Genomic DNA, 21,284 nt, shown 5'->3' with positions numbered 1-21,284 from the left:
CTGATTACACAGGATGAAACCTGGGTCCATCACTATGATCCAGAGACCAAAGCCCAGTCAATGCAGTGGAAGCACCGTGACTCACCTCCTCCAAAGAAGGCAAGGGTGTAGCTCTCCGCTGGCAAGGTCATGCTCACAGTCTTCTAGGACCAGGACGGAGTAGTGATGACAGATTTCCTGGCAAAGGGTACCACAATTACAGGAGCCTATTTGAGGAAATTAAGAGAAGCTATCAAAATCAAGAGGCGGGGCAAGATCAGAAAAGGCATCCTCCTCCTGCAGGACAACGCTCCGGTCCACAACTCGCGTGTCGCCAGATCAGAAGCACAGGCGTGTGGCTATGAACTCTTCCCCCATCCCCCCTACTCTCCTGACCTTGCACCCTCTGATTTTCACCTCTTCCCAGCCATGAAGTTGTTTTTGAAAGGAAAGCGTTTCCCGGATGATGCAGCCTTGATTTCTGAAGTCATGTCGTGGTTGGAGGACCAAGCTGGGGTCTTCTACAAAAACGGTCTCCAGAGCCGCATCAAACAATGGGAGAAATGCGTAACTCTAGGTGGTTCCTATGTAGAAAAAGACTAATAACTGTGCTAAATTTCGTTGCTCTACTGCTATGGGAAGTGAGTCAGGGGCATTACTTATTGAACGCCCCTCGTATATTCCTTATTTTTGCTTTTGGTGTCTTCTGCCTTTCTGTTAGAACTGTTTACCTGGGAATTTACTTAAAGTGAAAACGTATCATATGCAACAGATAAGTTGTCTTAATAACATATATCTGTGTACCAGACATTTAGCTGTTATTTTTAGCAAGCGTTTCTGTTGAGGGCTTCATTTGCCTTCATTGCCTGTTGCTTCAATAGAAATCTACGGATGCACAAACGCACAAAACAGAGAAAATGTAACAAATATGGATGACTTGTTCCGAAACACCCCCGAGTGGGGGAACAGTTCTCAAAAATAACCCCCAATTGTTTTCCCCCAAAATTCCTATATGCTCGGAATCTACATTGTCCGATGTATATTGTAGACAATTTCATTAAAAAAATATCCATTTTCCTGAAAATTAAGTGAATTGAAGTGGACTCCAGTGAATTTTCTGAAAATCCTTCCTCACCCCTCCTAAAACATTTTCCCCCAACAATTTGGTGTATTCAAAACCTGCATGGTATAACACATATTCTTAGAAAATTTCATTTAAAAAATCCATTTTTCTGAAAGTTATGGTCATCCAAAGTTGGTGGCAGGGTGGGAGAAATCTGTAGTTATGCTCTGTTGACAAATGATCAATTAAATGAAATCTCCATTTGAAATTTTTTTTTCTCACAAACCCACATACACACACTCACATAGAAAGCTGGAGAAGAATATAAAAAATTAAAGTAACTTTAGAAATTCTTTTTTATCCGAAATCATCACAACTGTAATGATGTGTACATATGTGTGTGTGTGTGTGTAAATAGCTGGTTACTTAGTTACTACGTTGACATTGACAAAACAGTTACATGAAAGTGTTAATAAGTTGATTTGCGCCAAGAATAATCACATGGGATTTAAATGTGAAATATCAAATCTTAATAAGGCAACTTGTTCCAAAAGTGTCCAAAATATGTATTGGAGAATCAACGTACAATATACAGTACCTCATTTAATCAATTGAGAAAATATGAAATTTTTTTTCTGACATGAAAGTACTTTTAGAAATTCTTTTTTATCAGAAATTGTCACAACTGTAATGATGTACACATATGTGTGTGTGTAAATAGCTGGTTAGGATGCCAAAGACAGGAAGTTGAGAAAACGATTTGAAGAAGTGAATCTTTATATATAGAGCAAAATTATTTATTTTTAATAAAAACAAAATAAATCAAGACCATATTATTCTTTCCAAGGTCAAATTATTCATGTACCCCAAGTATGGTACAGATTGATCCAGAGGTTTGAGTGTGCATTGGGGACTACACACACAGACAGGGTATATCTATATATATAAAACTGTAGTTGTGTGAGTGTCTGTCCCCTTCGATTTAGATTCCTAACTACTCCCACATTTTGCGGTGCAGTTTAACCAAATTTGGGTATCTTATAGTCGTGATTCATATCGAGCCCGTCTGAGTATTAGCGCGCGTCTACGATGAGTCTACGATTTAAAAAATAATTTAACATCATTTTTTATTCCATTTTAATGCATAATTTTTCGTGTGTCGATGGCGGCGGAGTTGGCGTCCATGGTCACACCTGCACCTGTTTGCTTCTCCTCCTTCTTCCCTCCTTCGTGAAGCTGTGGGGAAGGGAGTGTAAGGAAATCAACGTCGTAAAGCGTTGTTAAGGAGACCAGCGTTCTTTTAGAACAACGACTTCATGGCTTGAAGACACCAAAACAGAAATGGCTAAGAAAGCCCGAATTGGCATCTATAAGGGAAGTAACTCTCTAAAAATGCTTATATTGTTATTTCCCTTACAAACCCAAGCAATGCCGGGCGATACTGCTAGTATATATATATATATATATATATATATATAATATATATGCACACGCACACACACACACACACATATATATATAGACATACACATACTTACACAGAAACGTGTGAATAGATATAGATCCACAGGACACTTATATACAAATATGCACCAATTGAGTTCAAATTTCGTTGCAGTTGACCTTGCCTTTCATCCTTTCAGGGTTGATAAAATAAGTACCAGTCAAGCACTAGGGTTTATGCAATTGGATAGCTTCCTTCTCTTATCATCATCATTATTATTGTTATCATCATCATCATCATCATCATCATCATTATTATTATTATTATGGCTGCTATACTGGAAAGACATGATAACTTGGAGTTCTGTATGTCCTACAAGTGTTTTCAGTCTTTTTGGCCTGTTAAGGTTCCATTTATTTGTTTTAATTTGTACAGCTTTGTTTCTAACATTGCTTGGACTGCCCTGGTAGTACTTCTGTTTAGAGGCACTCTATGTTTTGCAGGAGGTACACATAAATATTTTAAAACTTTCTCGAACTATCTGGGAAAAGCAAATATTTTGCTATTTTCCAAATATTTTCAAATGTGGCAGAGAAAGAACTAACGATAATGTTTGATGACAGGATACATTCCTTGTCCCAAAAAGCAAGATAATACAGATGCAGCATTGACTACAATAAATGATATCACCACCTTGCCAGTCCAGTGAAAACAAACACAGAAGAAATAGATTTTTGCTAGCAGCTTCAAAATATTTGACAGTTAAGCAAATGAACAGTTCAACAACACATTCAACAATACCAGTATCAACAACAAAAACAACAACAATTATAAGATGAAAAGAAAAACAAAGAAAATTTTTAAAGAAACGCCAACTTTGCCATCACCACCTCTGTTACCACCACCACTGCTTCCACTAAAGTCATTACAGCCACAACAAGAGATCCTGGAAAGGGGATTTCTTTTGTTAGCACTACATGAACTCTTAAAGATTTCCCCATCAATAAAGAAGATTTAAAACTTGCCAAAAAATTGTTAAAAAATGAGAGAAGCCATCCAATGAGCCTGAACGGTGGGGACGCAACATGGTGAGAAGATGATGATCAGGTCTTTGATGGATCAAGATGGGTACATGGTACTCAGTTACAGGCAGATGTATGCAGCTTTCCAGCAGCACTTTGCATGGCTGTTTGTAGAGACCAATGGGTCAACAGCAATAGCAGACTTTAGTTTGTAACAGGACAGCTTGTTATGGCTCTCAGCAGCAGACATGGGGTTCTGAAAAAAGTCAATAATGGCCACTGAAATATGGGAGGTGATGAGTGATTGCACAAGTTGCAAATCACCCTGTTTGGATGGTCTGCCTTATAAATTCTAAGTGTTCATGCCAGATTTGTTTGACTGCCTTTTAGCAACTGGTTGCAAAACAGGAGAATTCCTAGTCCTGTTAGCTTGGGTGTGGTAACACTACTGAGAAAGGACACCAACAATAGGGATAGTCTAAGAAATTTTTGGCCCATAACTCTGTTATACACAGAATTTAAAATTTTGGTCACAGTGTTAACAAAAAGGTTGGTACTTGCCATCAGATCAGTAGTATGGCTGGAGAAGCACAAATGTGTGTAATCCCAAATAGGTCTATCCATGACAACCTCCACCTTATGTGACATACCATAGAGAAGGCTGGAACTAAAGGTGGATTTGGTCAGGCCCTGATCAATTTGGATCAATCAAAAGCATTTGATAAGGTTGACCATCACTACTTAGAAGCCATCCTGAAAGCAGCTAGTTTCAGACCCATTTTCAGAGGCTGAATCACAAGAATGCACAATGGCACCTTCTCAGTGACCAAAGTAAAGGGCCACCTATCAGAATTATTTTGCACTGCATGCTTGGTCCACTGTCACCTCCTCTGTACATGCTGGCTTTCAAGACACTGCTGTGAAAGTGGGACAGTTGAGGGGCATCCCCTTCAAACTGAGACATAGGAGGGTTGTGTCAGCATATGCATATGATGTCACCATCATGGTGTCAGATGTCTCCAAAGTGGAGATGGTCAACTCCAATCTAAAGGAAAATGAGTGAATTGCAGGGGCCAAAATCAATGCTGACAAGTTGGTGGGCTTGCGACTTGGCACCTGGAGACATGGGTCAATGCTGACAAGTTGGTGGGCTTAGAAAGTGTCCAGTGTAGGACACAAAAACTTACATTGCAAGAGAGAGAGAAGTGACCTGGTATTATGGAAGTGAAATTTGTCACAGAAGAGGAATTAAGGAAACATTCCACTCTGAGCTTAAAAAATGAAGACCTGTTTCTGGTACCCATATACCTGGGTTGATGAGTGGCAAAAATAAGAACCAAGACATACCACCACCAGAAATAGACATCTACTGGTTGGTGGCAGCTGTCCTCCTGGATATAGAGGACAAAACAAATATCCTGCAGGTGCAGAAGCTACAAAAGCGAAATTTGATTGGGACAAGGCATGGAGTTGTGGGTGCAGATGTATAGCAGTGTCTAGAAGCACCCTCAGACCTCATAAATTTGCCAAATGGCACCAACCTCCATGTGGCTGTTGAGGGCTGAAAGCTGAGGTGTCACCTGTAAGGAGATACAAATCAGCTGCAGGTTTTTTGCTCACAATAAAAGAGAGAAGAGAAACCCCCACTTTTGCTGACACCACCACCACAACATCAGCAGAGGCATATGACCACTACTGTTGCAAACAACAGTAATAGCAACAGCAAGTACATCAGCACCTACAGTAGTAGCAACAACAAGAACAGCAGTGGAAGCAACAAACCAACATCTATGGCTTCCGCTTGCAGACAGCAGCAAAAACAACAGCATCAGAATCTCCCTTGTTCAGACCAGTTGGACATATCCTGTGGTGAGGAGGTCAATGAAGAGCCTAAATGGCAAAATGTCAGCAGGTTTAACAAAAGAAGAAAAAAACACCCCAACACAACTGGCAAGTATGAGCAAAAGAGGGAGACACATTTGAGAAAAACACACAAATACCACTTCCAACAGCAGCCACACCAGTACCATCAACAACATAATCCCCTTCACTACAATTACACCACTATTACAAGCACAACACAGTTCACATACACAACTCTCAGATGACACATCCCAGCACCAGCAAAATTTAAACATCATAAACTACAAAGCAATAAACATGAGCAATAAAGAACTGATGGAACACATATACAGCCATATAGACATTGCACACATTGATTTTATCACTCCAACAAACAACATTTCAACACATAGAATTTATCCTAACATCAAAAAACACTTACAGTACCATAAAAACTAAATACCCTGATGAAATAGGGGCTTTCAGAAAAAATATCAACTAAAAATTGTATAAAGAACTACTTGTTGAGACATGCACATATAGCCATGGAGACAACATCTATTCCCATCTCCCCAACAAAATCACTGTAAGTAACCTTTTCCCCATCTATTCCTTAATCTAACATGGCCTTCCTCAGAATAAGCAGTATCAATGCATGTGGCCTGCAGTCACCTTGGAAACAAAGCCATCTTGTCAATGACCTCAAGCTACTTATTGTCGATGTAGAGGCTATCAGTGAAACCAGACTTTCTGACTGATGAGCAGTCATGCCCATTTTTGGTGGATATGAGATCTATTTATTTCCATGTCAATCAGGAATGTTGGAGTTGAACTGCAGTGTTATTATGGAAAGGTTTGTATCTTAAGATAAGGACTATCACAGACCACAAATTACTGGAAGCTGGACCTGTCACTCCCAGTGTACCAAACTTACAAAGACTATACTAGTGTATTAGTTAAACAGGTGTTTACAGGGGAAATTGTCAACAACAAATGGTGGTTTGCCCTGAAAAGGGCAATTAGAGTAGAATCAGTTAGGTATAGTAAGACATTAGTGATAGGAAGAAATAAAATAGAAGGGGTATGAAACTTAGAAGAGGTGTTTAGGAAAGGTATTGCAACCAATGTTATGGTAGTGAAATTGGCCCTTGGCGAATTGTTCAATGCTAAATATGAAGGTTGCATTGTCAGAGCTAAGGTGCTTGTTCTAAGACAACAAGGATATAAGCTGCAGAATGGGCTCTAAAGTCAGAAGCACAATATGGCCACAAAGCTACAATTCAGCTTTTGGTGGGCCAAAACGGGCACACAGTACTCAAGCCCAAGAAGATATGTGTGGAATTTCAACAGCACTTCACCCAACTGTTTAGGACATATGGCAGTCCAGAATGTAGGTTGGACTTCAGTGGATGGCCTGCCTTATGAGCAATGGATAGTCAGCCTCTTAGCAGTTAGCAAATGCAACTAACAGCAGCACAGGAGAATTTCTAATTCTTTGAGTCAAGGAGCAGTGGCACTGCTGAGCAAGGATTCAAAAAAAGGGGGATGAAATTAGAAAATTTTAGGCCCATAATGCTGCTTGTTGTCAAGAAACTGATTGGTGATGTACAAACATGCACAATCCCAAACAGATCCATCCACAACAGCCTCCACCTCATATGATACATCATAGACAAAGTGGGTAAAGAAACTGGCATGAGTAAAGCCCTGATTAATTTGGATCAATCATAATCCTTTGATAGGGTTGACCACCAATATTTGGTGATTGGTTTAGGTCCCATTTTCTGTGGCTGAATTGGTAGTTCAGATGAATGGCTGCCTATTAGAACCATTCAGCATCAGGTGTTTGGTTTGTCAAGGGTGTTTTAGCCAAGAAAAGTCAGTAGACCTGCAACTCGACGCCTGGGAAGACCATACTGTCCAATAATGTTGTGTGAGACTGGACAGAGGTGTTTAATTTCATCTGGCCTCCAGGTCAAGAAGAACTGGGACAAGGTGCCAAGCAGGATGATCAATCTCACCCAGAAATGGGCTGAGAGAAAGCTATCCCTGAAAGGTTAGGTAGAAGTGACAAATGTTTACACTACCTCTGTCATATATTACCACTGCTTCCTTGATGGTGAGCAGGTGTGATTGCCATTTGTCAGACAGAATTTTCCACAATTTGTCTCTTTGATTGAGCTGCAATCCTAGACTGAGAATGGACTAAAGTAGGGCACCTGATATCTAGTGTCATCAGGTGCTCACAATCCTCTGTCATGCATTTGCTGGACGTGCCACTCTGGTGTTCTATAGAGAGTTAGTGGCAGCTAAGTGCAATGACATTCTCAGGGAAACTTTGGGCATTGACAAGAATCAACTGGGTAGTCAGTTCTGAAAGATTTATATACCAGGGCCTATGGATAACTTTGAGAAATTCTTGGCCTGGCAGTGCTAGCAAGGGGCATTGCCATTTCAGGATAAACTCTACAGGTATAAAGTGCCATCACCTGGGCTTGCCCAAGATGCACAAAACAGAGCAATGAAACTGTTCTGTACACTTCCATTCAGTGCTTAGTATTACTGACTTGTGGGTTTATATCAAATACCTGCTGTCATGTGTAGGAAGGACCCAGCTATTGGCTGGGTCCATCTTGAAGATCGCTCCACCACCTTCCTTTGACTGGGAAGGGCAGACAGTGTTTCTTTGTTGGTGGACTTAGTGAAAGAGTGCGTTGTGGAACAGGTTGAAAGGGCTAAAGACAGACACTTTCCTCTTTGGCCAAATCCTCATCAACTTTTTCAAATTTCACTTGAAAAGGAAACTGAGGGTAGAGAGAAAGTGCTGTTTCCCAGCAATTTTGTTAAAAATGTGCTTCTTGATCAAGGGTAGATGAAGAGGAGAGGTCATTTGCCCTGAAGGTCAGGGCACTCATGGTTTTTGTGAGGTTTCCACAAGCATCCCTAGAAAGTCTCCCTCTTTTGGGGATTTTAATTGCTGGGATTTTATTTATTGTTATTCTTTTGTTTACATGTTTTTAATCCCATTTTATTTGCATTGTATTGTTTGTACTGTCCCCAACGTTTTCAGTCCCTTTGTGCAAGAAAAAAATGCAAGATTTTAAAATTAAAATTTCAATAATTCTTGCTTGTATGGAATTCATAAAAGCCTAAACAGAGACCCATTTAGCACTCAGGACACCAAGTTGTCACATAGCTTGCTTTCATGGATGAGCACCTTTTTTTGGCCTTTTTTACTTGTTCCTTTACTTAGATCATGATCAAGACAGTGTCTTTCCATGAGGGGCACTGTCCTTCTTGCCATTTCAGTTTGCTATATTTGGCAAGCAACTGGCATATTATTTCTCAATGGAAATCTTTGGACATCATATGGTTGCCAGCTTTCACAAGGCACTTATTATAAGAATTCAGCATGACAACATCCATAATGTGAAAAATATTTTTGTACCATTTTACATTTTTCCTAGCAAACTCAAGCATCGCCAGCTGCATGTTTGGCTTACTAACTAGGTGCATGTTGGTTGTAATAGTCAATAATATAGTCAGGCTTCTTCAGAACTTCCTTGGTTTTATAATTTACTTTAGAACTGTTCACTACATCTCCTTTGTGGAAAGTTGTGATCATTATCATATCATACTTATGCCAACATAATGTATGAAGGTTTCCACATTTTCTTCTCTCAATGTTACCTGGCTTCTTCAATTTGGAAAACTTTGCACATTTTTCCTGTTTTTCCTGAGAGTTCCACAAGTTTCAACATAATGCAGATATGGCTTATATGCACCCATCTTCTTCATAACTTAGCAGTTTGTCAATAAGCTAGACCTGTCTTCTGTGGAAGAAAGCATATTGTGGCAGTATGCCACACCCAACCATAAAGAGTTAATGTGAACCCTCAGTGGCTAATATAGAAAACATTTATTATTATCATTATTATTATTATCATTATTATTATTATTATTATTATTATTATTATTATTATTATTATTAAGGCGTCAAACTGGCAGAATCATTAGCATGCTGGGCAAAATACTTAGTGGTATTTCATCTTTATGTTTTGGGTTCAAATTCCACCGAGGTCGACTTTGCATTTCAGTGTCGATAAATTAAGTACCAGTGAAACATTGTGGGGTAGATGTAATCGACTAGTCTCTTCCCCCAAAATTCAGGTGTTGTGCCTATAACAGAAAGGATTATTATTATTATTATTGTTATTAAGGTGGTAAGCTGGCAGAATCATTAGCTCGCAGGACAAAATGCTTAGTGGTATTTCGCCCATTACTACATTCTGAGTTCAAATTCTACCATGGTCGACTTTGCCTTTCATCCTTTCAGGGTCAGTAAATTAAGTACCAGTGAAACACTGGGATTGATGTAATCTATTAGTCTCCTCCCCACACCAAACTTCAGGCTTTGTGCCTTCTGCAGAAGGGATTATTATCATCATCATTATTATAATTATTATTATTATTATTATTGAGTGAGAGCAGTACATACTGTCAAAGTGCTGTTGGAGTACAAATATTTGAAGGCCAATATATCCATCATGACTACTTGTCTGATAATGGTACCCCAGGTGCATGCATCACAATCATATGTGCACAACATGATGACCCCATATCAAGGTAAATAGCACATGCCCTTGCAGATGGGGCCCAATTAGAATTTTCTTCAGATCAAGTAGCCCATCCCACTCAAAGAGTCCCTGAATAAGGGTAGTTTAATGATGATGAATGAAACACCTATATTTCCAGGGGTGAATAATTCAAACCCTTCATAGAATCTTTCTTAGCACATGACTGATGCTCCCTTGCTATTCCTGCTCATGATCAGAGATGCACCTATCGTCAGCCACTAAGGGACATGCTCAACTGGTTATTTACCAAGCAACTGACAATATTTGCTATAGCCTATCTTTTACATCAAGACAAAACATGTCCATGTTAACATCATCATCATTAAGGCAGTAAGCTGGCTGAATCATCATCACCCCTGCAAAATGCTTAGCAGCTTTTCATCTATACTTAGATTCTGAATTCAAATTCTGTCAGGGTCAACTTTGCCTTTCATCCTTTTAAGGTTGATGAAATAAGTAACAGTTGAGCACTGAGGTTGATGTCATCGACTTACCCACCCTCCCACAAAAATTTCAAGCCTTGTGCCTATTGTAGAAAGAATTATTGTTAATTTAAAAGTGGTTGTTGACTAAAGTTTTTGTAATTACTACATAGTAATTACTAGAGTGAGTTCTTTAAAGGTATCATCTTCATACCAAGAAATATAATGTATTAAGAATAATTTATTTATTGGATAAATCTTTACTTGTGGATTGTGTAAATTATTCCCATTGGTCTTCCAAATCACTACATTCCTTACTAAATCACAGAATTATTAAGACAGTAATGCAAATATCTCTATTCTTGTATCATAGAATACTTAAGACAGTAACATAACTATCTCTATTGGTTGCAGGGTTTCCACAGTCAAGAATTACGACATTTCTTGTCGTAGTTTCAACTTTATTGTTTTATTTTAGAATTGCCATTCAAACCAATACCAATTGAAATGAAAGTAAAAACAAAAAAAAAAAAATCAGGAAATTAATTTTCTTTCAACTGCCTGAAGGTAAATATCAGACATAATCTCAAATATGGCCTTATTTTCAGAAGTTTACTTTTTGATGTTTGTCTTTTAAATTTCCCTATCTTTGTATGGTCTTCTTAGTTTTTAATAGAGTTGATACATACACTAATATTGGAAGAACACACCTTTCTGTTTGGTTTGGCATTATCTTTGTTACGATCCAAATTTTAAAAGAGATAATTCTTACTAAACTGAATTCTGGTCATTAGAATTATCTTCATCTACCTATTTGACAATTCCTTATTGAAAATATTGTAGATTCTAGAACCCTTTGCATTTGTTTATATTTCCTCAAACACAATACCATAATGCTGTACACACTGGCATGCTTCTCTGTGATCTTTTCTGTGTTCTGTTTTTGGCAGTATGTCTCATTACTCCTTATGTCTTTTTGGAAATAGTAAATTTCAGGAAATGTCATTAGATTTTAGTCAATTAATTTAATCTTGCAGAGGATACTTCCACAGTCTTTCATATGATTATTTATTGTTGCATCATTAAAGCTAGAGACCTTTTTAAGAATGTTGAGTTAGCCTTTTTAAGTTCTCTATAATAGTAGAAACTCAAGATTGTTAAGTGAAACCTTCAAGTCCCTGTAGAAACACAAGCGTTTGAGTTATCAATATGGTAACTTACAGCTGTCTTCCCTTGTCTGTACATTAACAGCCTTCTCACAGTTGCATCTAACCATGTGTGCAAATACACGCATGCACACACATACGCACACACCTGTGCAGATGTGATTATTAAATGGTAGTAGCATCTGCAATTTGATAATCATCTAGACACATGTCCCATATGCACTCTGGACACATACTGAACTTGCACCATTTCCATGAACAAAAGTATCGAGATCAGTCACTACATGCATAAAGATGATTCTGCTACACCCTCCTACACATGAAAAACACTCAACAAATGCTAGGCCTTACAATTCCCTGTGGTCTCTTATGATGACGTCATGTTACAACATTCAAAATCTAAATCCCAAAGGCTAACCTTTCTCTCCAGTTCTAGAAAGCTCTTCAACATTGATCGGTTACAAGCTTAGCACAGAAGCACAAGTGTAATGCACTCTAGAATATTGCTAAAAAAAGGTAGAACAATGCATCTGTTACACACAGGCTTTATTATATTGCATCTATAAAAAGGTCCAGTTGATCAGAAAAAATCAACTTTGCGACATTTTACTGCTACTGTTATAAGGATGTATTTCTCCTGGCTGCTTTTAAAATCTACTCAAATTAACACTCAACTTACTGCTTTTCCTCTTCATCTTTTTTTTTTATATAGAAATTATGAAAAGGAAAAGCAGCATGTATTAATTTGTTTTATACATCACTGCCCACATCAAGAACTACATTCACCCATTCTTCTTCAGAACTGAGTTCTCAAACTTTCCCCCTGCCTACATTTTCCCTGAAGTCATGAACCTACTGGTGTTGAAACTGAATATCATCTACACCAACCTTACCAGACCATTTGGACTTGCAAATGCCATGCCCAGTACTTCCCCTTCTCTTGAATTAAATAACCATTTGTAACACAGGAACAAGGTTAAGTATTTGGAGACAAGAAATATAGTCAATTTAATTACCTTCAATAAATATCTTGTATTTTGTTTATCAGCCCCCAGAAGGCTGAAAAACATGTCATATTCTCTCACTAAAGAATAGAATATAGATTAATACTACAATGTATTTTCTAATTCTCTCACTATACTTGGGAAATAATAGAATATAATTTAATACTACAATGTATTTTGTAATTCTGTTTCTTGCTTCTATTGCTTTCATAGACTAAATTTTAAAAGAATGTTTTCTAGCAAAGGAAAAAGTTGATGGCTAGTTTTGATACAGGCAGCAGGCTTTTCTACAGTTGCAAGTTAGAAACTATGTTTTCTGTTGAGCATAAACAAACAGTTAAGAATGTGCTGCTGTAACTGAATGTAATAATATATTGCATTGTAATAACAATAGGAATGATTATTAAATCACAAGATGTTACATGCTACTACTGCTATAAATACTCTTGTAAACTATTCTCCCCAGTCTTCCCAGTAGATGTCAGTGAAATCAGTGGAGCTTTTGTAAATATTGATATGCTTTTTGGTTGTACAATATATGGTGATGTCATCTACAGTGCTATACATACCTCCCAATGTTAATATATTGAAGAGTAACTCAAGGCGAAAGTTAATTTAAATTGGAAGATGACATCACCATATATTGTACTACCAAAAAACATATCAAAATTTTACTTACATTCTTAGAAATTGCTTGTAAATGTAATATGTCACTAAATAATGATAAATATAAATTTTCAACTATTAGGAAAGGCATCCAGCTGTAGAAACTCTGCCAGATCTGACTGGGCCTGATGAAGCCTTCTGGCTTCACAGACCCCAGTTGAACCGTCCAACCCATGCTAGCATGGAAAACGGACGCTAAACGATGATGATGATGATGATGATCCACATTTTAGGTAAACCAAATTACTCAAAATAAATTGCATCTTAACCCCTCAAAAGCTCATGCCTACTAATAAACTATCCTTATGCAGTATGAAGGATTTGTTTGCTCATAACTTCTATTTGTTTTCCTTCCTGTCTAACTGATGTTCAGTTTCCATTCTCAACGGATGCTGTAATGGCAATCAATGACTTAAGATCAGTTATTGCAGGGTCTGTCAAGGCTAAAGTAGACAAATATGCCATTTACCATAAACAGGCATTTCTGAGATCACTATTGAGGATACATATAACCAAAATGATAGACCTGTAGCATGCTTTTCTTGTACACTAAATTCTCCTAAGAAAAATCATTGCATGGTAGAAAAAGAGACTTCTGCAATGGAGGCTATCAGAACATTTCCCTAGTGATTGATCAGAGCTTGTATGTTTGATGTAAAGGTTAGAAATGAGAAAATATACTAGTGGTTAGAACTTATGTCTTTTTGTTACAAAATATTACATCATCCTGGATCTCCTAACACTTGTGATTTTGTGATGTTACTTTACTGAGTAATTTCTTATAACTCTACCAATCTGTCTGCCACCATGGTAGGAATAAAATCTTCCATGTTCAGTGGACCACATTAAACATTGTTTCTGGGTGTCATATTAGTCAAAACTTAAATCCACAGTACTATTCTCTAGAACCATATCAACTCATCAGATATAGGCATCCCTTTAACTACGTAAGTATTGATTCAATGGTCTGTTTCCTTTATCAGTGAGTTAGAAGTATCTGCTGATTGTTGTTGATGAATATTCTCATTTTTTTGTTCAGTTTTCCTTGTCATAACTTATTCACCAACTGTCATTTCTAGCCTACCCATATTATTTTTAATTTTCAATTTATTTGTGCATGATAGGAATGTTATAACAGGCCATTCAGCCCCATACCACCTACTGGAAATGAGCAGTGTGAGTGTTATGTTGGTATTATTTGGAATGATGTGAATCATAAATCTTAGCTACTATCACATTGGAATGTATTCCATCTAACACCTTATATTTGGTGTGATTCCTGTTGTGTACATCCACAAACTCAGCACCTCATTATCATCTCTTTACCATCTCTTTGTAGAGAAACAGCTATAGGAATGAATGAATATGCCAACTTGGCTTTCCTCACCCAGAACGGTTCTCTTGAGAAAGTTCATCTGTAATAAGGAACTATTAGAATCAAATTTTAATCCTGCTCAATTCCAATCATGACCACTCTTAGAGATTAAGATACAAGATAACTTTATCTTTTAAAATTAATTACATGCTTTATCAATATTTCATATTTAGATATATTATCAATCTCTCTCTCTCCCTCTCCCCCCTCTCTCTATTGCGTAGTTGTGTACTTGTTTCTTAAAACTTGATTCAGCTGCCAAGGAGTAGTTGTTCCTTTATTTTCTTTTCTATAAAATGTGATACCAAGCAAAGAATGGGACAGACCTTAGCAATGAAACAATCCTTATTTTTATCTAATATCTTATATCTGGGGATGATTTTAAAATGTAGAAAAACTTCTGCAGTGAAATTAAGTTTTGAAGACTAGCCCAGAACTAAACATAGTTCTAAATATATCAATATTATCTTAGTGAAGACGCATACTTGAATAACATGTGGAAAAGAAAGGAATAACCACTAACATTGCTTAATCTTAATTCTCTTTCCTATCCCATCCACACATGCATTTAAACAGTTTAAAATCTACAGGCAAACTTCTATTTTTTTCTGATAAAATCAGTTTTGTACCTCGGGTAGATTTTGTTTCATGATTCTAATGAAAGGGTTTGTAATAAAATATGTACTTTTAAAACTGGATGATATTCTATTAGAATCATTAGAACACCAGACAAAATGTTTAGCAGCATTTTGTCTATCTTTACGTTCTGAGTTCAAATTCTGCCAAGGTCAACTTTGCCTTTCATCCTTTCAAGGTCAATAAATTAAGTACCAGTGAAACACTGGGGTCAGTTTAATCAACTAGTCCCCTCCCACAAAATTTCAAGCCGTGTGCCTTTAGTAAAAAGGATTATTATTATTATTATTAGTCAAGACAAAGAGCGCTATTCGCTTGTAAGTTATTTTATTGAACGATATTTCAACAGTATGTCTGTCTTTGTCAAGTTCAAAATAGGAAGTGATAAAAATTCAGAAATTTAAATGTAAAGTATGAACCTGAGCAAGTAGTGTCCACACGTTGATGGAATGACATTGTCAGTTTTTAAGTCTTTAATAGGCGAAAAGAAAGAAAAATCAGAAAAAAGAAGACGACAGAAAAAAAGAAAGAAAAAGAGAGAAAGAAGAATATTTAATCAAACAGCTTTGTATGAATTTGATGATATTCTTCTGTCATCTTATTCATCCCTCCAGGGCGTGATGTTAATAACCTGCAAACATATTTCTCCTCATACATTTTGAGAAGTGAAAGCGAAATAGATTCAGAATATTTTCTGAGAATATGCACTTTCAAGTCTTCTTCAAAATTGCAGCCGCTTGAAATGAAATGTTCAGCAAGTTCTGTCAAATTGCTGTTATTGTGCCTGACGTTGAATCTGTGCCCATTAAACCTTTTGTTTAACTGTTCCGTTGTGCAACCAACGTAAATTAAGTTGTGTTTTATGCATTCAGCAGCGTACACCAAATGGGAATCTTTACATGTTCCACCTTCTGTATAAATCATAGCATTCTCTTATGATTTCTGATGGAATTCACTTCACTCATGTTGTTGCACAATGAACAGGGCTTACCTCTCTTGCGGTAATTGACCTCTCTATATCTGACTCCAAGAAAACGAACATTGGAGTATCTACACGCTGTACCTTAAAGAACAGCTGCAAGAGAGGTAAGTCCTGTTCATTGTGCAACAACATGAGTGAAGTGAATTCCATCAGAAATCATAAGAGAAATGTTATGATTTATACAGAAGGTGAAACATGTAATGATTCCTATTTGGTGTACGCTGTAGAATGCGCAAAACACAACTTAATTTATGTTGGTTGCCCAACGGAACAGTTAAACAAAAGGTTTAATGGGCACAGATTCAACGTCAGGCACAATAACAGCAATTTGACAGAACTTGCTGAACATTTCATTTCAAGTGGCTGCAATTTTGAAGAAGACTTGAAAGTGCATATTCTCAGAATGTATGAGGAGAAATATGTTTGCAGGTTATTAACATCATGCCCTGGAGGGATGAATAAGATGACAGGAGAATATCATCAAATTTATACAAAGCTGTTTGATTAAATATTCTTCTTTCTCTCTTTTTCTTTCCTTTTTTCTGTTTTTTTTCTTTCTTTTCGCCTATTAAAGACTTAAAAAGTGATGATGTCATTCCATCAACGTGTGGACGCTACTTGCTCAGGTTCATACTTTATGTTTAAATTTCTGAATTTTTATCACTTCTTATTTTGAACTTGACAAAGACAGACATACTGTTGAAATATTGTTCAATAAAATAACTTACAATCGAATCGCACTCTTTGTCTTGACTGTTTACTTTTGTGAAGAGTTACGTCAATCCTTTTTTAAAATATATTATTATTATTAATGTAAATTGATGTCTTTTTTTAGTTCTATTTTGTTTCTAAGTTGTTTTTCAAGATGATCTTGCTTATTTTATAATATTTCAGTTTATGTTAATGATCTTTCCCTGCAGATTCTCCAACATTTTCTGTGTTTTCTTACCTACCTCAACTAAGTATACATAAGGTTTTGATTCTTGTGAATATTTCATAAGATATCTTGTCTGATTTAATCTTGCAAGATAAAAATCCTATTTTGTAATGAATTCAAGGTTAAAAACAGTCACCCAAACTAAATACACATGCATTTCAATAATTCCTGCAGTTTTATTATTATTTGCTTTTACTTTTACTATCTTAAGTAGTAGTAAATGGGAATGTGCTAACAAAGTCTTCATCAACACCAAGATGTAACCAGTACACACTCTTTGAACAATACACACATAAAACTCACAAACTCTCTACAGTTCCTTGCATTCATGTACAAAATGTTTTTCACATATTTATGTGAAAAACATTACATTGTAAAAGACTAGGCTTTATCTTCAAAATCATTAAATATTTCAGATTTGATTGACTCCACAAGACTGAAATGTAACTCATGTTAGAATACAAGTCAAAGAATACAAGTCAAAGACTTGTAATGTTAGATGCTACTACTGCTGCATACAAACATTCTTTTTAGATCTCACCCAAATCAGCCTATTCAGCTGATTTGCCAAAGATTCACTCACCAACATTGAAGAAACAGCATGCTAGTCATAATTGCAATCAATTATGACTAACATGCTGTTTCTTCAATTTACCTTTTCTCTCATTACTACAAAGCCTGTTTCTAATTTGAAGTTACAAGCTATTCTAAGTGTCCCTAATTAACCTTCCCTCCTTTTCTTTCTTCCCTATTGTGTTAACTTATCCCATACTAAATACTCTTTTGCATCATTTCACCTCAGAACTACAGCTCTTTGCCTACAGAAATGTTTTAACCTCATCAATCTCACCAGTCTACAAATGTTATGAGCATTTCATCTCTCTTCCTCTAACCAGAAGTTTACTTTAGACATGAGTATGAATTCATGTAAAACAATACCTGCATAAAGAAGAAAATTTGCTTTATTTTAAATATTTTGTATTTATACTGTGAGTTGATTTTAGGTTATTGGCAATATTCATTCCATGCATGTACTTATTTTAAAGTTATCTTGAGAAGGTAATCCATATTACATTTGTATTAACACTAAATGTAGTGTTTGCTATATAATGTATCTAATTCCTGTTATTAAACATAATACAGTATAAAATTTTATTCCTTATTTTATATTTCAGAGTTGTTAACATTTTAATCAATATTTTCAGTGAGAAAAAATCTTGAAAGTTATTATCAGGACTAGCATCAATCATGGAGCAGCCACCATTTTAAAATATAGCTATTATTGGTTATCTAACTTATTAAATTTAAGTAAATCAGCAAATACCAGACATGAGATGAATAATTGTCATTTTATTTCTTTGTCTTTCTTTTTTTTTTTTAAAGTTAAAAGGAGGTTGGTAGCATGGTATGTTTTCTGCCATGTAATGCCTGGTTATGTCAGATGAATTGTAGCAGAGTATATTGCATCCATTTTCATTATTATTGATTGTCAGGTAACTTTGAGGCCTGCTTTAATCATCCTTCTTTTATTTAACCATACAATATTTGTGAAGTTTCATTTTACTGAAAACTGTTTCCAGTTTTCAATTTTATTTTATGTTTTACAACATTTCATGAATAACATTATTGTTTCAAATATGCTGTTAAAGTCTTATCTAACATTTAATTGTTCTTCTATAGAAGCTTTTACCAAAAATTGATCTTTGAAAGGGATATGTTGATGTATATTTCTCTCTCTCTCTCTCTTTCTGTCTGTCTATCTATCTATCTATCTATCTATCTATCTAGCTATCTAGCTATCTATCTATCTATCTATCTAGCTATCTATCTATCTATCTATCTATCTATCTATCTATCTATCTATGTATCTATCTATCTATCTATCTATCTATCTATCTATCTATCTATCTATCTATCTATCTATCTGCAGGCATACTCTTCAACATTTAGTGCAAGTACTGAGGACCAACAATACAGACAACTCTACTATCCTGCTGAGGATTACCGAAGTGTAGACACACAAGTGAGTGTTGCACCTGGAGGTCACCTGACTGGAGCTGTTGGCACCAACATTAAAATCACTCATTCAGCAGCCACTAACGTTGCAGCCAATAGCAACTATTTCAAGCAGACATCTTTGGCTCCAATTAGAGAAGAAAGTGGTTCTGTTTCTGTTGGCTCACTCACTGCCACTCAGAGTCATTCAATCAATAATGCTCCTGGTGTTCAGTTACAGGCTCCACTACCTTCTCAGCAACAAGACATGCAAGCTCCACCACAGATCCAGCAACAGAATATTCGGCAGCAGCAACTACAAAAGCAGCAGCAGCAGCAACAGCAACGTCGAGACAAGGCATTTGTGTGAGCTGTTATGTTCACATGTGAATTAGGAAAGAAAGATGCTAAGAGAAAAATTAGCTTTGCATACTACTAGAAATATAAATTAAAATTGCTAATTTTTCTTCTATTAGTAATTACAGTTATAATGATGATGACATCTACAAGAAAGACATCTCAACATTCTTTATTATCTTTAGTATTCCTGCATTATAAATTCTGCAGATTAATTCCTACTCATTTGGAAACATGCCCTAAACATAATCTATTCAGATATTATCATAGCTGCATATCTGGATCATTGCAAAGGAATCCCAGTATTGACTGTAGGACTTCTGTTTATTCCACTGTTATATGGAAAAACTATACTGCACATTTATCCAGTGACTATTGCTTGAGACATTGGAGAAAAAGAATCTGCTTGTATGCATACAGTATGTGAAATATGTATGGCTTGTAGCAATAAGTCATACCTGTGTGCGTGCCTGTGTGTGAGAGAGAGTGAGCATGTATTTATATGTAAATTATGATGTCTTGGTGGTTGTAACCACAATTCTGTAAAATATAAACTGCACATTCCCCACATTTCTCAGTTGAAAAGGTTTCCTTTCTGTATAATAATATATTATCTTGAGTGGAACCTTTTCTAGCTTTGATATGTATGCAAGCAACTTTAAACTTGATTCCAAAGTTTTTACTAAATGTCAAGTGTATACTGCATGTGCCATGTTTTCATTTCAGGACATCCTTTTGTATGCAGTTGATTGATGAATCTGTACAGAAGTTCTGATTTAAAAGGAAAACACTAAAGGCATGTTCTAGTTTCACTGGTATTCAGCTTTATTATAGCTGATACATTCCACACCAATTATTCACATATATTTATTCAGACAGAACAAAAATATCATTGAATTTTACAATTCACTTTTTTAAATGATATGTTTATATTTAATGTTTTTCAAACTTTATTATTTGTATATGTGTATAGACATGAAGTGATATTACTGCTATAACAATATCTTTAATTTATGCATCACTCAATCAAAGAAGGTTTCCAAACAATTAAAAATGCTAACTTTAGTGGTCATTTATCTCATATCTAGTAGCATATATATAATATCTTATTTTAATGTACATTATTGCCAAATATATTGTCTGAGAGATTAAAACAAAGTTAGATGTTTCTATTTTGAAATAGGATGACAAGTATTTATTTGGACATTTATCTTGGAGGTAACAAAACTAGTGACATTATGTTGAAAGTCAGCAAGTCCTCACTACAACTCTCTTATTCGTACAAACATTTGAAACTTTACATATATATATATGGATGAATGAATGAACATGTGTTTCAGTGTGCGTAGTATTATAATAAAAAATACAGAAAAAACTTGTGAAATATAGATACCCAGGGTTTCCAACACAAAATATTAAGTATAAAATTTATTCTGTCATTTGTCAAGCTGGTAAAATCAACAAGATAGTTTAGTAACTGCATTCAAAGTAATTGTAGTTTGAATGATCACCTCAAGACTAATTCCTATAAATCTTTCCATAAGCCCAACAAAAATGTAATATATATTATAAACATGCTTTCCACCCACCTATTATATTTAAGAGCTCAATTTCTAACATAAGCCATAGAATCATCTAGAGAAATATTTGAAAAGGCATCCCCATATCATAAAAGCCTTTACAGAAAAGCGGTTTTATTGATGATATCTCTTATAACTCTCCACCTCCTCAATTATCTAGTCATAAGACGAGTTTCC

At 35.9% G+C, this 21,284-nt stretch overlaps 1 protein-coding gene across 1 annotated transcript in view; it reads left to right on the top strand.

Annotated features, from left to right (window-relative positions):
- The window catches only part of LOC115222346, a gene marked incomplete at its 5' end in the record, with an annotated part of 78,476 nt that extends 57,650 nt beyond the window's left edge, over positions 1 to 20,826 (top strand). The window contains one exon of the mRNA XM_029792535.2: positions 19,106 to 20,826. Coding sequence (XP_029648395.2) covers positions 19,106 to 19,540 — 435 coding nt within the window. The remainder of the gene's footprint in view (positions 1 to 19,105) is intronic.
- Positions 20,827 to 21,284: the final 458 nt, after the last annotated feature.

This window comes from Octopus sinensis, linkage group LG19 (assembly GCF_006345805.1).
Source record: "Octopus sinensis linkage group LG19, ASM634580v1, whole genome shotgun sequence".
Taxonomy (NCBI): domain Eukaryota; kingdom Metazoa; phylum Mollusca; class Cephalopoda; order Octopoda; family Octopodidae; genus Octopus; species Octopus sinensis.
This window is presented reverse-complemented; position numbering and strand designations above follow the sequence as displayed.